This window comes from Bos javanicus, chromosome X (genome assembly GCF_032452875.1).
Source record: "Bos javanicus breed banteng chromosome X, ARS-OSU_banteng_1.0, whole genome shotgun sequence".
Taxonomy (NCBI): Eukaryota; Metazoa; Chordata; class Mammalia; order Artiodactyla; family Bovidae; genus Bos; species Bos javanicus.
In genome coordinates this window covers 122,926,218-122,948,124 of record NC_083897.1, presented here as the reverse complement: position 1 = coordinate 122,948,124, position 21,907 = coordinate 122,926,218, and the positions used below count along the sequence as shown (strand labels likewise).

At 41.0% G+C, this 21,907-nt stretch overlaps 1 protein-coding gene and 1 long non-coding RNA gene across 4 annotated transcripts in view; one reads left to right on the top strand and one right to left on the bottom strand.

The window, feature by feature from the left end:
* PCYT1B (phosphate cytidylyltransferase 1B, choline) overlaps positions 1–21,907 on the bottom strand; it is a 148,735-nt gene that overhangs the window by 5,175 nt on the left and 121,653 nt on the right. For all 3 annotated transcript variants that reach the window (XM_061407834.1, XM_061407833.1, XM_061407835.1), the window contains exon 7: positions 19,649–19,837. In XM_061407834.1, the coding sequence (XP_061263818.1) occupies positions 19,649–19,837 (189 nt within the window). The remainder of the gene's footprint in view (positions 1–19,648; positions 19,838–21,907) is intronic.
* On the top strand, positions 5,404–16,079 carry LOC133241982 (uncharacterized). Its single transcript, XR_009734735.1, has 3 exons — positions 5,404–8,489; positions 15,289–15,457; positions 15,875–16,079. It is a non-coding gene; the product is annotated as an uncharacterized LOC133241982 (long non-coding RNA).

Here is a 21,907-nt window from a genome sequence, read left to right as displayed (position 1 = left end):
AAAGTGGAGCCAACAGGACTCGTGACAGATGGGATGAGGGGTGTGAGAGGAAGCAGAATCAAGTGACTAGTTTCTGGCCCGTGAAACAAGAAAGCTGATGCCACTGGCTGGTGTAGGAAACCATGGGGCTGGAGGAGGCTGGGGAGTTAAGATGGCTTTCCCAGTGTAGGAAACCATGGGGCTGGAGGAGGCTGGGCAGTTAAGATGGCTTTCCCAGTTTGGGACCTCTGGTGACTGCCGCCTAGTGTCTTCAGAGCCAAGCTCTTCGGCAACACTGTCCACTAGCCTCTGGGGAACCTAGTCCTGGCACCGAGCCCCTGCCCATCTGCCCTCCTGCCTCAGCCCTCGAGCACTCTGTTCCCCATGCCCGAGCGTCCTCCCCAGGCTGCCTGGGCTCTGTGCTCTAGTTTGTCATCACTGCTCCTTGTAGAGCCTCAGCCCCCCGCTGCTTGCTCCAAGCCTCTGCTCTAAACTGGCCCTGACAGCCAATTCTCCTGTTAGCCCTCTTAGACTTTGCTTATTATCGTTTGAGCTTTTAATTTTACAAACTACTACTGAGACCCTGGGAACTTGGTGCTGTTACAAGAAGGGGAAGAAAAGGGTAATTTGGTGGTCATATCCAAACTGGGGCTTCAGTGACATGGGGAAGAAGGGGTGGAAAGGGGCGTTGAGCCTGTGGGACTGGCTTTCCAAGCAGAGGGTGCTAAGAAGGCAGTGCTAAGCAGGCAGTGCTAAGCATAACTGCTTGGCTCGACTGGACCTCCCAGTGCCTATAGGGTACAGTAGTTGAAGCTAGAGCACCAGGAGGAGGATGGATTTCTCCGGAAGAGCCCCTGGAAGATTGTAATCAATAGAGGGGTATGGTAAGATTCATGATGTAGAAATACCTTTGGGTGTGGGAGCATAAAAGCAAAGAAAGAAACCATTAAAAAAAAGATTAGTGTTTGGCTATATAAAAATTGAAAACTTCTATATATCTATTTCTGCTTTATTGACTATGCCAAAGCCTTTGACTCTGTGGATCAAAACAAACTGTGGAAAATTCTGAAAGAGATGGGAATAACAGACCACCTGACCTGCCTCCTGAGAAATCTGTATGCAGGTCAGGAAGCAACAGCTAGAACTGGACATCGAACAACAGACTGGTTCCAAATAGGAAAAGGAGTACGTCAAGTTATTATTATCACCCTGCTTATTTAACTTATATGCAGAATACATCATGAGCAATGCTGGGCTGGAGGAAGCACAAGCTGGAATCAAGACTGCCAGGGGAAATATCAATAACCTCAGATATGCAGACGACACCACCCTTATGGCAGAAAGTGAAGAACTAAAGAGCCTCTTGATGAAAGTGAAAGAGGAGAGTGAAAGGTTGGCTTTAAAGCTCAACATTCAGAAAACGAAGATCATGGCATTCAGTCCCATCACTTCATGGCAAATAGATGAGGAAAAAGTGGAAACAGTGGCTGACTTTATTTTTCTGGGCTCCAAAATCACTGCAAATGGTGATTGCAGCCATGAAATTAAAAGATGCTTACTCCTTGGAAGGAAAGTTATGACCAACCTAGACAGCATATTAAAAAGCAGAGACATTACTTTGTCAACAAAGGTCCGTCTCATCAAGGCTATGGTTTTTTCCAGTGGTCATGTATGGATGTAAGAGTTAGACTGTAAAGAAAGCTGAGCACCGAAGAATTGATGCTTTTGAACTGTGGTGTTGGAGAAGACTCTTGAGAGTCCCTCGGACAGCAAGGAGATCCAACCAGTCCATCCTAAAGGAAATCAGTCCTGAATATTCATTGGAAGGACTGATGTTGAAGCTGAAACTCCAATGCTGTGGCCACCTGATGTGAAGAACTGACTCATTGGAAAAGACCCTGATGCTGGGAAAGATTGAAGGTAGAAGGAAAAGGGGACGACAGAGGATGAGATGGTTGGATGACATTACTGACTCAATGGACATGAGTTTGGGTAAACTCCGGGAGTTGGTAATGGACATGGAGGCCTGGTGTACTGCAGTCCATGGGGTCTCAAAGAGTCGGACACGATTGAGTGACTGAACTGAACTGAACTGATACCTCAAAAAAAAAAAAAAAAAAAAAACCACTATCATTATGAAATAAGGTAAAAGGCTAAAAGGCAAATGAAGAAAAGGGAAAAATTTTTGCAATATTTAAATACAAACTAAGCAGCTTAGTATATAACAGAGTTTACAAATCCAAAAGAAAATAATGAGCATTTGGCACATATAGGTAATTCACAAAAGACTTATAAATGAACTATAAAAAATGTTTGGCATTACTAATAAACAAACGCAAAGTGACTGATGTGAGAAACCTTTTTTTCTATACTGGATTGCTAAAAACATTTTTCACCTTCCCAACCTTTTAAAACTTTTTCCAGTTTTGAAATATAATTGACATACAGCACTATATACATTTGAGGTGTACAACATAATAATTTCACTTAAATTGTGAAGTGATTGCTACAGTAAGCTTAGTTAACATCCATCATCTCATGGATACAAATTTTTTTCCCATGTGATGAACTCTTAGGATGTCCTCTCAAAACCTGCATATACAGCACACAGCACTGTTAACCATAGTGATCATTATACATTACATCCCCAGTACTTCCTTACCTCGTAATTGGAACTTTGTACCTTTTGACCCCTTTTCTGCAATTTCCCCTCCCCATACTCCCTACCTCTGGTAAACACAAATCAGTCAATGAGATCATACAGTATTCGTCATTCTCTGACTTATTTCACTTGGCATAATGCCCTCAGGGTCCATCCATGTTATCACAAATGGCAGGATTTCTTTTCTATAGATGAGTAATAATCCATTATACTACATACAGACACACACCACAACTTTATCCATCCATCCATCAATGGACACTGAGGCTGTTTCCATGTCTTGGCTATTGTAAATATTGCTGCTATGAACCTGAGTTTTCATTTCCTTAAGATAAAACAGCTGACTCTTGAACAATATGAGGGGTTAGGGGTGCTGAACCTCTGTGAAGTAAAAAAAAAAAAATCCACGTATAACATTATAGTTGGCCCTCTGTATTTGTGGTTCTACATTTGTGGATTCAACCAACTGTGGATCATGTAGTACTTTAGCATTTAATACTGAAAAAGAAATCCAAGTGTAAGTGGACCCCAACTGTATTCCCACAAGTGGAATTTCTGGATCATATTTTGAATTTTTTGAGAAACCTTCATAATGTTTCCATAGTGGCTGTACCAGTTGACAGTCCCACCAACAGTGCACAAGGGATCCCTTTTCTATACATACTTCAGAGCATTTGTTACCTTTTGTCTTTTTAATGCCAACCACTAGCATTACCTCGGAGAAGGCAATGGCACCCCACTCCAGTCCTCTTGCCTGGAGAATCCCATGGACGGAGGAGCCCGGTAGGCTGCAGTCCATGAGGTCACTGAGGGTCAGACGACTGAGTGACTTCACTTTCACTTTTCACTTTCATGCATTGGAGAAGGAAATGGCAACCCACTCCAGTGTTCTTGCCTGGAGAATCCCAGGGATGGTGGAGCCTGATGGGCTGCCGTCTATGGGGTCACACAGAGTCAGACACGACTGAAGCGACTTAGCAGCAGCAGCAGCATCACCGACTCAATGGACATGAGTTTGCAAACTCTGGGAGATGTTGAAGGACAAGGAAGCCTGGTGTGCTGCAGTCCAGGGGGTTGCAAAGAGTCGGACACAACTTAGGGACTGAACAACAACTCTAACAGGCATGAGGTAATATCTCATTGTGGTTTCAATTTGCATTTCCCTATTGATTTATTTAGTGATGTTGAACATGTTTTCATGTACTTGTGCACGGTTTGTATATCTTTTTTTGGAAAAATGTCTATTCGGGTCCTTTGCCCATTTTTAAACTGGATTACTTGGTTTTTTGCTACTCAGTTGTATGAGTTCTTTATATATTTTAGATGTTAACACCTTATCGGATATATGGTTTGCAAACTTTTTTCCCTTTCTGTAGGCTGTCTTTTAAATTTGTAGACAGTTTCTTTGGCCATGCAGAAGCTTTTTAGTTTGATGTAGTCCCATTTATTTTGTTGCTTGTGCTTTAGGTGTCCAACCAAAAAATCATTGCTAAGACTCATGTCAAGGAGTTTTTCTCTGATATTTTCTACAGGGAATTTTATGGATTATGATCTTACATTAAAATCTTTATAATCTATTTCAAGTTAATTCTTGTGGAGCTGTAAGATAGAAGTCTACTTTCATTCTTTTACCTGTGACTATCCAATTTTCTAGCACTGTTTATTGAAGATAATTGTCTTTTCCCTATTGTATTTTTGGCTCCCTTGCATGGGTTTACTTCTGGGCTCTCAATTCTGTTTTATTGGCCTATGTGTCTGTTTCTATGCCGCTACCATACTATTTTGATTAATATAGCTTTACAGTACAGCTTGAAAGCAAGAAGTATGATGCCTTCCCAGTTTTTCTTTCTCAAGATTGCTTTGGCTGGGTGGTGTCTTTTGTGGTTTCGTATACATTTTAGGACTTTTTTTTATATTTCTGTGAAAAAAATGCCATTGGAATCTTGATAGGAATTGCATTGAATCTATAGATGGCTTTGGGTAGTACAGACATGTTAACAGTTCTTTCAATCTATTAACGTGAGTTATCTTTCCATTTATTGGTGTCTTCTTGGATTTCTTTCATCAGTGTCTTGTTGTTTTCAGTGCACAGATCTTTTACCTCCTCCCCAAGTGAGGCTATAGGTTGGGCTCCACAGTTTGCTGGGTTTTCTGGTCAGGATTACTAGATGCTCAGGACTGGTAGTACACTCAGCAGTCGGTGGGGCTATGAATTAGCTTCTCTTTCTTGGCAGGGCAGCAGAATAGGCCCCAGGGCTTGTACAGTTTGTTTTTGGAGACCTGAGTAAGGCAAGACTGTGTACTAAATTCCCTGGCCAGACAGGGCCACCAATTTTGCTTTCTGCTCAAGTGCTGTTGGATGGGCTAGGCAGCTTCCCGTGTGCTTCAGTTCCGTGGTCGGGTGGGCTGCACACTGTATTCAGCAATGAGTGGGGCTGTGAATTAGCTTCCCTTCAAATGGCACCCCACTCCAGCACTCTTGCCTGGAAAATCCCATGGACGGAGGAGCCTGATAGGCTACAGTCCACGGGGTCGCAAAGAGTCGAACACGACTGAGCGACTTAACTTTCACTTTCCCAGGCATGGCGGGAGAATCAACCTGAAGGCTGGAGAGGCGCTTTGTTTTTGTGGCCCTTATTCAAGCTGATCTGCACCCTCAGTTCCCTGGCTCAGCAGTGCCTCTGGCTCTGCTGTGCAGTCCGTCAGCTGTCTGCTGGGCTCTGCTTAAGCATTGCTGGACCAGGCAGCTTCCCAGGTGTTCTGGCCAGGCTTTCTCGTTGGGTGGGGCTGGGAGCTTCACCCAGCAATGACTGGGGGCTATAACTCAGCTCCTCATCATGAGTGGGGACAGAGGCTTCAGGGCCCAAAGTTTTGGTTTGAGGACCCACATAGGACTGACTTGGGCCCCACTGAGTTCCCAGGTCAGGCCACACCAACGACTTGCCCCTGCAGATGAAGCATGGTGGCTGGCTGGGGCTACTGCTTGGGCTCTGCAAGTAGGAACCTGGTCTGCCAAGATCACAGCGCTGGCCTCTCCCCACATCTCTATCATGATGAGATTCTCAGTAATCAAGCCCTTTAGATTCTTCTGCAATCCTCCTGGGGTAAGACCAGAGTGGGTCTCGTGAGAAAGACCTCAGGCACAACAATTCCCCTTATTTTCCCTTTTTAAGTTCTAGCCCATAAACTTTTTAGGAGCTCAGATATCCTCCAGCAGACACAACAGAGATGCCTTGCTAATCACGGAGATTCTTTGCAGATTTAAAATTCCATAATGCTACAAATATACCAAGTATTCACCTTCCATTAAAGGCACCGATAATTCTGTCAAATGACATCCAAACCCCTCAAAATCAGACAGAAAAAAATGCTGTAGTACAACAGCATTAACTTAGATTAAGCCCATTTATGAGACAAAATCAAATGCCAAAAGGACAGGGTGGCCTATTATTAAGAGTGACATAAAAAAAAAAATCCTTGAAATTCGAGCAGGCACTTTAAAATATGTGTTTTTATTACTGTAATCTTTAGGTATATTTTTAGAGGCAGCCATTAGCCCTCCTGCTGTTAATGGATTGTCAGCATGTCCATTAGAAGCCCACTTTCAAAGAATCTACAACTTGTCACTATAGTTTGACTCTAGCTCCTAACTGAATATTCTGCCTAAGGGGATGAAATGATTTGAATCCTTAATGATAAACTGTGGAGTCACACTTCATACAAGGCAATATCCATGCAAAGCAAGTCTGGATCTTGATTTGCAAACTCTCTGATCTGTTGTTTCTGGTGCATTTTGAAGGGTGGTTCCCCTGCAAAGGAGCTCAATTGAATCTGGTCAGGAGACAGTTTGTAAGAAGCTTCCTGGGAAGAAAAGCACTTAGAACTATAACAAACAATGAAGACCATGGCATAGCATTTTCAAAGAGAAATGGTATTTATATTCAGTTTTTTGCTGTATTAAGAGGTTTTCATTTATAAAGTTTTCTCCCAAGAAAATAATCCCATTTCTAGTCCTGTCCACATGACGGTAATTTTCTGTTTCCTCTCCTACAATGTTTTCCCTTTTAAGAAGTTCTTAATATCTGGTGAGGCAGTAAATGACTTGACAAGTGCCTTTATAGGTTTCAGGGTTTCAGATATATTCTAGCAAATCCACCAAAAAGGAAATAAAAATATTCTAGCTACATATGGTTTGGACCTCTGGTAATCAAGATGGAACTCAAGAAGAGTTCGAATCCTGAGTTCCAATCAACAAACAACAACTCGCCCTGAAACAGTGCCTGGCACATCCCTGGTGCCAGGCACTGTTAAAACGGACTTTAAAGTATGTGACAATTTAATCCTCCCAACAACCCAAGGAAGTGGCTGAGAGGTAAGTGAATTTGCCCACAGCTCTCCGGCTACGAATTGAAGCCCTGCTCGTGACTAGCTCTCCGTAACTTTCATGCTTAGAAGCTTTTCCTGTTTACTTGTGTTTTACTTGAGTATTTGTTGGCAGACAAAGGTTTCAAACTGTCTAAAAGATGAGTGGGAAATTTAATTCAGATCCACAAACTGACTTTTATATTTCTCAAAATCAAACGTCTTAATACTTAGCAATGCATAAGAATGGCTATTATAAGAAACAGAAAACAACAAGTGCTGAAGAAGATGTGGAGAAATCAGAACCCTTGTACATTGTGGAGGGAATGTAAAATGGTGCAGACACTGTGGAAAACAGTATGGCAGTTCCTCAAAACAATTAAAAGAATCTTCATATGCTTCAGCAATTCTGCTCCTGGGTGTGCACGCAAAAGACTTGAAAGTAGAGACTGAAACAGATATTTGTATAGCTAATGTTCACAGCCATAAAGCAGAAACAATTTAAATCTCCATTGATGGATAAATGGATAAACAAAATGAGGTGTGTATAAATAAATGTATATGTCCGTATATATGTGTATGCACATACTTATGATGGATTTTTTTTTTTTAGCTATTATGGGGTAAAGTATGGCTCTGATGGTGTTGAAAAGAAACATTTTGTCTGTTACAAAATATTATGGAAGGTTTTCCTGGCATGGAGGATTGGAAGGCTGACCAATGATGCGTTGCTTCAGCAAACATTTACTGACAGCACACTATGTATGGTTTGAGGATTAAGCTGTTTTGTTATGAGACTATGATACAGTTTGGGATGTATTTCACTCTCAAAATCATTGCAATTTGGGTTACTCTATGGTAGGAAAATTTTCTCAGTTGCCATCATAACATGGGGTTCAATTTAATCCAAATTATTGCTGTTTAGTATTTATGATGAAAAGGTTTGTTTTACGAAAGAAGTGAACTTAAATCTACTTTGTTGAGCTAAATATATTTTGAGAGAGCTAATATCGCCAACCATCAGCATCCCAATCTATAAATTCCAAGAAATTTGGGGATGTGAGATATTAATTTTAGGCCAAGTATTTTCCTTAGATCTTTCAAAGAATACAGAGTTGACTTGCCTTGGAAATCAGGGAAGTTGAAATTCTTTTTGCACTCTGATGGAGCTTCCAACGGAGAAGGCAATGGCACCCCACTCCAGTGTTCTTGCCTGGAGAATCCCAGGGACGGAGGAGCCTGGTGGGCTGCAGTCCATGGGGTCGCAAAGAGTCGGATACGACTGAGCGACTTCACTTTCACGCATTGGAGAAGGAAATGGCAACCCACTCCAGTATTCTTGCCTGGAGAAACCCAGGGACGGGGGAGCCTGATGGCTTGCCATCTGTGGGGTCGCACAGAGTGGGACACGGCTAAAGTGACTTAGCAGCAGCAGCAGCAGGAGCTTCCAAATGTTTATAACTTTGCTACTCTTATATTCCAAAAGGTACAGTAAAATGAGTTGAATGCTATCCTATATTTCTAAAATCTTTCCACTACAAAGTTTTCCACAGTAGTGTGGTTTCATCTGTTACTTAAAAAATGTTAAGGATTTGATTGGGCTTCATTTCTTATACAGGCTATTAAATCAAATATGGTAGGGTGTATTGGTTATCTGCAGTGTGTACAGATGTTTCTAGTTCCTGATTTTGAAGCTGGCAGCTCCTAGTTATGATTTTAACTTTCATTTCTGATTCTGCAAAGTATGTTACATCACAGGAAAAGAAATGCAAATAAAAACCACAATGAGATATCATGCCAAAGTGGTAAGAATGGCCACCATCAAAAAATGTACAAAGAGTACTGTTGGTAAGAATGTACTTACCATGGAGGTTCCTGAAAAACTACAGATAAAGTGTTGTTAAGAAAATAAACTATTAGTTAATTTATTGGAGGGTACAACTGAATTGGAGATTGGAGGTGAAATAAAAAGTACTGGAAACCAACTTGCCTATATCTGGTCCCTTTACCTCTCCTTAGCTCTTAGAACAGTATAGGTCCTGATAAGGAAGTCTCCCTAGCTCTCCTTCAGTTCAGTTCAGTTGCTCAGTCATGTCCGACTCTCTGTGAATCCATGGACTACAGCATGCCAGGCTTCCCTGTCCATCACCAACTCATGTCCATTGAGTTGGTGATGCCATCCAGCCATCTCATCCTCTGTCATCTCCTCCTCCTCTTGTCTTCAATTTTTCCCAACATCAAGGTCTTTTCCAAGGAGTCAGTTCTTTGCATCAGGTGGCCAAAGTATTAGAGTTTTAGCTTTAGCATCACTCCTTCCAATGAATATTCAGGCCTGATTTCCTTTAGGATTGACTGGTTTGATCTCCTTGTAGTCCAAGGGATTCTTAGGAGTCTTCTCCAACACCACAGTTCAAAAGCATCAATTCTTCAGCACTCAGCTTTCTTTATGGTCCAACTCTCACATCCATACATGACCACTGGAAAAACCATAGCTTCGACTAGACAGACTTTTGGCGGCAAAGTAATGTCTCTGCTTTTTAATATGCTGTCTAGGTTGGTCATAGCTTTTCTGCCAAGGAGCAAGTGTCTTTTAATTTCATGGCTGCAGTTACCATCTGCAGTGATTTTGGAGGCCAAGAAAATAAAGTCTGTCACTGTTTCCATTGTTTCCCCATCTATTTGCCATGAAGTGATGGGACTGGATGCCATGATCTTCGTTTTTTGAATGTTGAGTTTTAAGCCAGCTTTTTCACTCTCCTCTTTCACTTTCACCAAGAGGCTCTTTAGTTCCTCTTCGCTTTCTGCCATAAGGGTGGTATCACGTGCGTATCTGAGGTTATTGATATTTCTCCCAGCAATCTTGATTCCAGCTTGTGCTTCATCCAGCCCAGCATTTTGCATGATGTGCTCTGCATATAAGTTAAATAAGCAAGGTGATAATATACAGCCTTGACATACTCCTTTCCCAATTTGGAACCAGTCCATTGTTCCATGTCTGGTTTCAACTGTTGCTTCTTGACCTGCATATAGATTTCTCAGGAGGCAGGTCAGGTGATCTGGTATTCCCATCTCTTGAAGAATTTTCCATAGTTTGCTGTGATCCACACAGTCAAAGGCTTTGGCGTAGTCAATAAAGCAGAGGTATATGTTTTTCTGGAACTCTCTTGCTTTTTTGATGATCCAGCAGATGTTGGCAATTTGATCTCTGGTTCCTCTGCCTTTTCTAAATCCAGCTTGAACATCTGCAAGTTACCAGTTTATGTATTGTTGAAACCTCACTTGGAGAATTTTGAACATTACTTTGCTAGCATGTTAGATGAGTGCAATTGTGCAGTAGTTTGAGCATTCTTTGGCATTGCCTTTATTTGGGATTGGAATGAACACTGACCTTTTCCAGGCCTGTGGCCACTGCTGAGGTTTCCAAATTTGCTGACATATTGAGTGCAGCACTTTCACAGCATCATCTTTTAGGACTTGAAATAGCTCAGCTGGAATTGCATCACCTCCACTAGCTTTGTTCTTAGTGATGCTTCCTAAGGCTCACTTGACTTCAGACTCCAGGATATCTCGCTCTAGGTGAGTGATCACACCATCGTGGTTATCTGGGTCCTGAAGATCTTTTTTTTCTTTTTAAGATCTTTTTTGTATAGTTCTTCTGTGTATTCTTGCCACCTATTCGTAATACCTTCTGCTTCTGTTAGGTCCATACCATTTCCATCCTTTATTGAGCCTATCTTTGCATGAAATGTTCCCTTGTATCTCTAATTTTCTTGAAGAGATCTCTAGTCTTTCCCATTCTATTGTTTTCCTCTGTTTCTTTGCACTGATGACTTAGGAAGGCTTTCTTATCTCTCCTTGCTATTCTTTGGAACTCTGCATTCAGATGGGTATATAGTTCCTTTTCTCCTTTACCTTTCACTTCTCTTCTTTTCTCAGCTATTTGTAAGGCCTCCTCAGACAACCATTCTGCCTTTTTGCATTTCTTTTTCTTGGGGATGGTCTTGATCACTGCCTCCTGTACAATGTCATGAACCTCTGTCCATAGTTCTTCAGGCAATCTGTCTATCAGATCTTATCCCTTGAGTCTGTTTGTCACTTCTACGGTATAATCGTAAGGGATTTGATTTAGGTCATACCTGAATGGTCTAGTGGTTTTCCCTACTTTCTTCAGTGTAAGTCTGAATTTGGCAATAAGGAGTTCATGATTTGAGCCACAGTCAGCTCCTGGTCTTGTTTTTGCTGACTGTATAGAGCTTCTCCATCTTCGGCCGCAAAGAATATAATCAATCTGATTTCAGTGTTGACCATTTGGTGATGTCCATGTGTAGAGTCATATTTGTCTTGCTGGAAGAGAGTGTTTTCTATGACCAGTGTGTTCTCTTGGCAAAACTCTGTTAGCCTTTGTCCTGCTTCATTTTGTATTCTAAGGCCAAACTTGTCTGCTACTCCAGATAGCTCTTAGTTTCTTACTTTTGCATTCCAGTCCCCTATGATAAAAAGGATATCTTTTTTTGGTGTTAGTTCTAAACAGTATTGTAGGTCTTCATAGAACTGTTCAACTTCTTCGGCATTAGTGGTCGGGGCATAGACCTGGGTTATGTGATATTGAATGGGTTGCCTTGGGAACAGAGATCATTCTGTCATTTTTGAGGTTGCATCCAAGTACTGCATTTGGACTCTTCGTTGATGATGAGGGCTACTCCATTTCTTCTAAGGGATTCTTCCCACAGTAGTAGATATAATGGTCATTTGAATTAAATTCACCCATTCTCATCCATTTTAGTTCACTGATTCCTAAAATGTCTACGTTCGCTCTTGCCATCTCCTATTTGACCACTTCCAATTTGCTTTGATTCATGGACCTAACATTCCAAAAGGTTCCTATGCAATATTGCTCTTTACAGCATAGGATTTTACTTCTATCACCAGTCACATCCTCAACTGGGTGTTATTTTTGCTTTGGCTCTGTCTCTTCATTCTTTCTGGAGTTGTTTCTCCACTGATCTCCAGTAGCATATTAGGCACCTACCGACCTGGGGAGTTCATCTTTCAGTGTCATATCTTTTTGCCTTTTCATACTGTTAATGGTGTTCTCAAGGCAAGAATACTGAAGTGGTTTGCCATTCCCTTCTCCAGTGGACCAGGTTTTGTCAGAACTCGCCACCATGACCTGTCCATCTTGGGTGACCCTACATGTCATGGCTCATAGTTTCATTGAGTTAGACAAGGCTGTGACCCATGTGATCTGTTTGGTTAGTTTTCTGTGATTGTGCTTTTCATTCTATCTGCCCTCTGATGAATAAGGATAAGAGGCTTATGGAAGCTTCCTAATGGGAGAGACTGACTGGGGGGGAAACTGGGTCTTGTTCTTATGGGCCAGGCCATGCTCAGTAAATCTTTAATCCAGTTTTCTGTGTTTGGCTGCTGTTCCCTCCCAGTTGTTTGGCTTGAGGCCAAACTGTTGACTCATACCGCCACCAGAGATTCCTGGACACTCACAGGCAACTCTGACTCAGTCTCCCACTGGACTACAATGTCAAATTCCAGGAGGTTCTAAGTCCCTTTGATGGATCCCCAGGTTGGGAAATCTGTTGTGGGTCATCTGTTTGGCGGCTCTATGGTGGGGCTAAGGGCGACTGCCTCCAAGAGGGATTCAGCCACATGCTGGGTAACCCAGGTCTGCTGTAGTCAGAGACCCTGTCCCACAGCGGGCCACTACTGAACACTATTAAGTCTCTTTAGCTCTCCTTAGAACACTATAGGTCAGAGTAAGTAAGTCTCCTTAGCACTCCTTAGAACACTATAAGTCAGAGTAAGGAAGTCTCCTCAGCTCCCCATAGCTCTCTTTTGCTCTCTTAGCTCTCCTTAGAACACTATAAGTAAGTTTCCTTAGCTCACTATAGGTCAGAGTAAGAAAGTCTCCTTAGGTCTCCTAAGCTCTCCTTAGCAAATATAGGTCAGAGAAAGTAAGTCACCTTAGCTCTCCTTAGTTCAACTTAGAACACTATAGGTCAGATTATGTAAGTCTCCTTAGCTTGCCTTAGCACTCCTCAGCTCTCCTTAGAACACTATGCTGCTGCTGCTGCTGCTAAATCGCTTCAGTCGTGTCCGACTCTGTGCGACCCCATAGACGGCAGCCACCAGGTTCCCCCGTCCCTGGGATTCTCCAGGCAAGAGTATTGGAGTGGGGTGCCACCACCTTCTCCGTTAGAACACTATAGGTCAGAGTAAATAAGTTTCCTTAGCTCTCCTTGGCTCTCCTCAGAATGCTATAGGTCTGAGTAACTAAGTCTACTCAGCTCTCCATAGATGTCCTTTGAAAACTATAGGTCAGAGTAAGTAATTCTCCCTAGCTCTACATAGCTCTCCTTAGAAAACTATGGGTCAAAGTAAGTCTCCTTAGCTCTCCTTAGAACACTGTAAGTCAGAGCAAGGAAGTCTCCTTAGTTCCTCTTAGCTCCCCTTAGAACACTATAGTCAGAGTCAGTCAGTCTCCTTAGCTCTCCCTAGAACACTATAAGTCAGAGAATGTAAGTCTCCTTAGCTTGCCTTAGCACTATATAGCTCTCCTTAGCACTACATAGCTCTCCTTAGCTCTCCCTAGAACACTATAGGTCAGAGTAACTAAGTCTCCTTTGCTCGCCTTAGCTCTCCATAGCTCTCCTTTGAACACGGTAAGTCAGAGTAAGTCTCCTTAGCTTTTCTTAGACCACTATACAACAGAGTAAGCAAGTCTCCTTAGCACTCCTTAGCTCTCTTAGAGCACTATAGTTCAGAGTAAGTAAGTCTCCTTAGCTCTCCCTTAGCTCGCTTTCCTTAGCTCTCCTCGAGGAATCAAACCCATGACCCCTGCATTGGAAAGCAAAGCCCTCACCACTATACCACCTAGGAACTCCAAAACACTTACCTTCTGCTTCCCTCCTTACTCTCCTAAATTACCCTCACTTTACAAGGTTTAGGTTGTGTCCTTGAAAAAGTAGAGATCAACCTGAGTTCCTATAGAACAGACAAGACTTATACACACAGAGCTTTAGAGGATGACTCATGAGCGCAAAGTATGCTGAGTATGCAGATAAACAAGCGGACGTGACTTTTCCTCCTAACCTTGCATACCACTTACCGTACTGTTTTACAGTTACCTCTTGATGGATGGGTCTATTTTTCCCACTAGCAGGTATACACTAAGCTCCTACCATGAGACCACTTTCATAAACTGTAAAAAATGGTTGCTGAATAAACGTTTAAAGGTAAAATGAAATGTGGGATCCTAAGAAACCTGTGATGTTACAGAATTTTAGGACATTTGTTCCTAGAATTTTTAAAGAACTTACTCAAATATTAACCAACATGTTAAAAATATATGACCCAAGTCTATTAATGACACCATGTCCTATAACCCCTGTTACAACTCCTGTTAATACTGTTATCTTAGTTTCTATGGTTATTTATACTTTCTTCCTTTCTTCCCTCCCTCCCTTCAAAGTACTATATTCAATATTGTGTGATAAACCATAATAAAAAGTTAACATTGTAAATAAGCTATATGTCCATAAAATTAGTTATAAAAAACCCTCTTGTTTCCTGCTATGTTGATGTTATTGCTATATTACACACCCATACAGAGAAACACTTCTGAGTCAGTTCTAATGAGGTCGATGAACCTAAAGCCTATTATATAGAGTGAAGTAATTCAGAAAGAGAAACATAAATGTGATATATTAACAGATACATATGCAATCTAGAAAGATAGTACTTATGAACCTAGTTGCATGGCAGCAATGGAGATGCAGACATAGAGAACAGACTTATGCACACAGGACAGAAAGGAGAGGGTAGGATAAGTTGATAAATTTAGAGTATCACGGAAACATAAACATATGTTTATGTTTATAAACATATGTAATGTTTATGTATGTCATACGTAATGTGAATATGTGATGTGACTGAGACTACGTTATATGACACATGAAGCTCAAACTGGTGCTCTTGACAACCTAGAGGGGTGGGAAGGAGGTTCTAGAGGGAGGGGGCATATGTTTACCTGTGGCTGAAACCAACATAATATTGTAAAGCGATTATCCTCAACTAAAAATAAGGAAATTGAAACATTTGGGCAGAAGATCTAAGCAGACATTTCTGAACCCCTGTAAACAAATGAATGCCTACCTGGTTTTTCATTTTTAAAAAACTGCAAGTTGTTTCCTCAGAGCCTGAAAATTAGTTGTGAAAAATGTTAACTATTAAAGTATACACTAGATTAATGAGAAATTTCAAACTTGTTACAGAGACCATGGAATCCCAGACAATTTGATCTGAGCTGAAACCCAGGGAAAATGAAAAGGAACCGGACTCTTGGCTCCTCTGCTCTTGCAAGCTCTCTCTAGAAGTTGTTGAAGGCTCAAGTCGACCCTTGTAAGCCCTCCACCCTCTCTCAGCCTCAGCCAACAAGACAAGGTGGGCCTATGACCACAGCCTCTATAATTACTTAGAGGCTGCTAGGCTTTTAGCAAAGCATCTCTTCTAACTTCTCAGGTGTTGTTCTTTTAATTGTTTTACTTTTAGATAATCTTATGAACCACCTCCAGTGAGCAAAGAGGCAACAGGGACAACCCATCAATAAAATAATTCAGCCAAAATCAATTTTGTTAGAGACTTCTCATGTTGTACTAGGATATCTAGGCTAATAAAAATTAGGGAAATCAAATGGAATCATTCCGTTTGGTTCTAAAGGGAAAGCTACTTTAAAACTATCTCTTTCAGATATCCCATGCTCTCAGATTGGAAGCATTAGTATTGTTAAAATGACCAGACTCAAAACAATCTACAGATTTAATGTAATCCCTATCATATTACCCATGACATTTTTTATAGAATACTCTTAAAATTTATGTGGAACAACAAAAGACCTAGAATTCACAAAGCAGCCCTACAGAAAAAGAACAAAGCAGCATGCAGCACCCTCCCAGACTGCAAACGATACTACAAAGCTACAGTAATCAAAACAGAGTGATATTGGCACAAAAACAGACATATGGATCAATGGAAAGCTCAGAAATAAACCTGCATACATACAGTCGATAGTGTATCCTTGCCTCCTTTGTTGAAAATCAGTGTGGAAAAGATAGTCTCTTTAGCAGTGTTGAAATGTTGGAAAACTGCATGCAAACCAATGAAGTTGGAACAAACACACCCTCTCACCATACACAAAAATAAACTCAAATGGGTTATAGACTTAAACATAAGGCATGACACCTTAGAACTCCTAGAAGAGATCATACCAATGTTTTCCTAGGTCAGTTTCCCAAAAATGCAACCTCTCACCACACACAAAAATAAACTCAAAATGGGTTATAGACTTAAACATAAGGCACGACACCTTAGAACCCCTAGAAGAGGTCATGAGCCAAATATTCTGACGGAAATCATACCAATGTTTTCCTAGGTCAGTTTCCCAAGGCAATAGAAATACACAAATGAGACCTAATCAAATTTATAAGCTTTTGCACAACACAGAAACTGTAAAATGAAAAGACAACCTACAGAATAAGAGAAAATATTTGCAAATGATGAGACCAACAAGGGCTTATTTTCCAAAATATGCAAATAGCTAATACAATCTTAGTAACAAAAAAAAATTCAATTCAAAAATGGGAAGATGACTTAAATAGACATTTCTCCATAAAGGACATACAGATGGTCAAGAGGCAATCACTAATTATTAGAGAAATGCAAATCAAAGCTACAATAAGGTAGCATTTCCCATCAGTCAGAATGGCCATCACTAAAAAGTCTACAAATAACAAACACTGAAGGTGTGGAGAAAAAGGAACCCTCTTACACTGTTGCTGGGAATTTAAGTTGGTGCAGCCACTGTGGAAAACAGTTTGGAGTTTCCTTAGAAAACTAACACTTACCATACATGGTCCAGCAATCCCACTTCTGGGCATATATCCAGACAAAACTATAATTCAAAAAGATAGATGCACCCCCATGTTCCTAGCAGCACTATTCACAATCGCTAAGTAATGACAACAACCTAAATGTCCATCAAAATAAGAGTGGATAAAGAAGGCATGGTATGTGTGTGTGTGTGTGTGTGTGTGTGTGTGTGTGTGTGTATACAATAAAATACTACTCAGCCATAAACAAAAATGAAATAACACCATTTTCAGCAACATGGATGGACTTAGCACTTATACTAAGTGAAGTCAGAAAGACAAATACCATATGATATACTTATATGTGGAATCTAAAATATGACACAAATTAAGCTATCCATGAAACAGAGTCACAGACAGAGAGAATAGATTGGTGATTTCCAAGGGAGGAAGGGGTTGGGGGAGGGATAGAGTGGGAGGTTGGGGTTAGCTGATGTAAGCTTTTAGGCATAAAATGGATAAACATGTTCTACTGTATATAGCACAGAGAACAATACCCCTTATCCTAAGATAAACCATAATGAAAAAGTATAAAAAATGTGTGTGTGTGTGTGTGTGTGTATATATAACTGAATTACTTTGCTGTACTGCAGAAATCAACACAACACTGTAAATCAACTATACATCAATTTTTTAAAACAAAGTCTTCCATGGAACCCTCTTTATTAACTCTGCTGATAATACTGGTTATTTACTTCAGAAGTACACACACAATAGAAATACCAGTGGAATCTCCACACTGTTCTCCATAGTGGTTGTACTAGTTTGCATTCCCACCAACAGTGTAAGAGGGTTCCCTTTTCTCCGCACCCTCTCCAGCATGTATTGCTTGTAGACTTTTTGATAGCAGCCATTCTGACCACTGTGAGATGGTACCTCATCATGGTTTTGATTTGTATTTCTCTGATAATGAGTGATGTTGAGCATCTTTTCATGTGTTTGTTAGCCATCTGTATGTCTTCTTGGGATAAATGTCTGTTTAGTTCTTTGGCCCACTTTTTGATTGGGTCATTTATTTTTCTGGAATTGAGCTGCATGAGCTGCTTGTGTATTTTTGAGATTAATTGTCAGTTGCTTCGTTTGCTATTATTTTCTCCCATTCTGAAGCCTATCTTTTCATATTGCTTATAGTTTCCTTCATTGTGCAAAAGCTTTTAAGGTTAATTAGGTCCCATTTGTTTATTTTTGCTTTTATTTCCATTACTCTGGGAGGTGGGTCATAAAGGATCCTGCTGTGATTTATGTCAGAGAGTGTTTTGCCTATGTTTTCCTTTAGGAGTTTTATAGTTTCTGGTCTTACATTTAGATCTTTACTCCATTTTTTTAGATCTTAATTGAAATAGACACATGTACCCCAGTGTTCATGACAGCACTATTTACAATAGCTAGGACATGGAAGCAACCTAGATGTCCATCGGCAGATGAATGGATAAGAAAGCTGTGGTACATATACACAATGGAATATTACTCAGCTATTAAAAAGAACACATTTGAATCAGTTCTAATGAGGTGGATGAAACTGGAGCCACCTCATTAGAGAGTGAAGTAAGTCAGAAAAAAACTACCAATACAGTATATTAATGCATATATATGGAATTTAGAAAGATGGTAACGATGACCCTATATGTGAGAAAGCAAAAAAGACACAGATATAAAGAACAGACTTTTGGACTCTGTCGGAGAAGGCAAGGGTGGGATGATTTGAGAGAATAGCATTGAAACATGTATATTACCATATATGAAATAGATCACCAGTCCAAGTTCAATGCATGAAACAGGGCACTCAAAGCCAGTGCATTGGGACAACCCTGAGGGATGGATGGGGAGGGAAGTGGGAGGGGGGTTCAGGATGGGGGACACATGTACACCCATGGCTGATTCATGTCAATGTATGGCAAAAACCACTACAATATTGTAAAGTAATTACCCTCCAATTAAAATAAATTAATTATTTTTAAAAATAATAAAAATAGAAATGGAGGGAAAAAAAAAAAATACCGGTGGAGTACAAAGTGGTTTCCAGAATTTTCTTTTCTCTGTCTGAAATTTTCACTCAGAATTCTATATAGAATTTAGGCAAGAGATCCTGTCTGCATTTTCTGTCTCAGTTTTAAGATTCAAATCATGGCCTCCATCCCCTAAGACTTTTATGCCTTATCCCAGCACATATATATCATGGAAAAAACGGGCAAATCAGGGCATGATGAGTACAAAGTTTCACCTCTTCTCTCTTTTCCAACCAATGAAAGAGGAGTTCCTGATCACAAAAAGTGATCAAGGCAGCTACATTTCTTTTGCATCCTCTTCCTCTGGTTGATCCAAGAGGCACTGGCCTTGTTTTATAACACAAGATCCATGATGCCACTGACCTACTTCACCCTTACCCATAAGCTATGCATCTGCCAACTGGGAGACTGGGATGAGCTATGAAACCAACCTTTGCAGTAATAGACATTCAGTGACTACCAAATGACTTCAAACAAGAAATAGAAATAGAGAACAGAGTTGGCTTTGGGCACTCCTGGGTGCCATATAGAAAGGAAAAGCAGAAACTAAATAAGTGCATAGACTTGAAGTCATTTGGGCTAATGCCCAAAGTGGAGGTCACATATTGGACTGATAAAGGACGCCCTTGAGTAGTTCCTTGGAAAGGAGGATAAACTGAAAACACCCATTACTGTAGGAAGAAGTGAAATAATTTACATACCCATGCTCCATCAGGCCCAAACAGTTCTAGGAAGTTACCAATGAATTCCCTCGATTTCTCTTCCCACTTCTGAATTAGATCATGACTCTTTTCTTCCACTCTGTTCACAAATTCCTTTGATCTTTCTTCCACGTTTTTGACCTTCTCCTTCATCTTGTCTACCTGGTTTTGGAAGCGGTACTTCTTCTCCTGGTCAAAAATTAAAGGAGAAAGAAAGGGATTTACCCAAAAGGGCTGGGGAGAGATTAGTCATTCACAGATGGTCAGATTTTATTTCAACTTGTGCAGGTTCTTAACCTGAAGAGTCAGGATGCTAGTTTCCAAGGGCTGGATTGATGGGAAGGCCCATCTCTTGTAAGAAAAGTCACTTCTGCTTAGTCGACTTGAATGGGTACAGCAAAGTACAAGTGGCTGTAATGTTCTCTTCCTTGTAAATAGAGTTGAATTCACTTATACAAGAGAAGAACCAAAAGTATCCATTTGCTGTTTATTTTGGATAGATACTAGGTGAATGCATCCCCTCAGTTCTCCTGATACTTAGACAAAACTATGAACTGTACACAGAATGGCCAGTCAGAAGCAGCCCGAGTTCTCTATTTTACTGAGACATTGTTAAAACCAATATTGGTTGAAATAAGTGAGCCACTGGCTGGGCCTTAGCACCCATGTATTACACTGAAATTGTCACTGTCATGATATTTCCCATTAAGCTAATGGAACCACATCAGTTTCCTTGGTAATGAAGAAAATTTTTGTTCTGATAGCTTCTCTGGACTGGGACTTTGTTCATAGCCTTGATACAGCATTGCTATACCTATGTGCCTAGAAGGCATCAGATGCTGGGCAGCTCACCTACCATCTCTAAACCTCAGTTTTCTCATCTGTAAAATAGGGATAATTACTGTCCCTACCCTACAGGGTTGCTGTAACAGTTAGATCAGATAATGCATGTAAAGTACTTGGCACAATGCCTGGCATTTAGTAGACGCTCAGTGTGTGTTGGCTGTTTGATTACTTGTAAGCAACAGAAGCATTTAATCATGTTATCTGGTGAAAGTGGAATCAAAACCATGAAGACAACATGAAACAAAGGCTCTTTTCCTCCATGAAACCATAATACATTTCCTCCTGAAGGGGTAATAAGATTTCTCACCTTTCTTCACTATATGGAATTGAAGTCCATTTCGTATTTCAGAATCTTTGGAGCCACATACAGTATTACAAACCTGGGTCCAGAGTCCCTGATCTAGACTTCACAAACATCGTTGCAGCCTCAGGGCGAGGAGTGAGCCATCCGTGCTGCCAGCCAGCTGTATATAATACACGGCGACTCTCCACTGCTCTCAGGAGCTGCTCGGAACACCAGACTGGGCTCTGGACCAGGGGGCACAAGGCGGGGAGGCTGCTACTGCTTCTGCCTCTACTTTGCTTGAGGCACTTGAGCCAGGTCCCTCCGAACTCAACTTTCCTCATTTTTCTATTGACAAATTCAGGGACTCAGGCTGGTGACTGACCCTCATCAGGTTCCTGCCACTCGAGGTTCTGTGATTCATCTACACACTCATCCAACAGGTAATGCACTCTCTGTGCCACAGCGCAGCTTGTGGTCACAGAAAGGCAACGGGCACATCCACACGGACTACACGGTTCCCTGAGCTAAGTGGCTTATCACAGGCCATTGAAAGAGCACGAGCAATAACTTTCAGAACTGGCTCGGCATGCCTGGATGGGTGACTGAATTCAATTTAAAAGAACAGGCAGTTTAATTTATTGAAATAACCAGGGCTTTATGCTCTGTAAGATACCAACTAATCACTTTGACTGAATTCTTCTCAGCCACTTGTTCTGTTTGCCACTTGAACCTGACATTTTCCATTTTGTTGCCCAGTCTGTACGAAGCCACAGAGCCCGGACTCCCAACACTCCCTGCCTCCTGAGGACAACTGATCATCGCTGACTTACGATTACTGAATGAACCCTGCCTTATTCAGAGGTACCAATGATTGGTTTGTGTAAGCTGCTGGATAACTGTGGCTGCACATAATTGTAAACATCTAGTTTTGTAGAAAAATCACCATTTCTATTTTGGGGTGTGTGTGTGGAAATTCTGTATGTGTGGAGAGCTCTTATTTTGTTCACCTCGATCAGCTCCTTGGAGTTCAGGCAAACATGGTCATCTAAACTCACTAGCATCACCTCTAGCAACTGGGCTGCCCTCTTGGCTTTTTAACAGCTTGTTTTGCTTGTTTAAAGATTGTT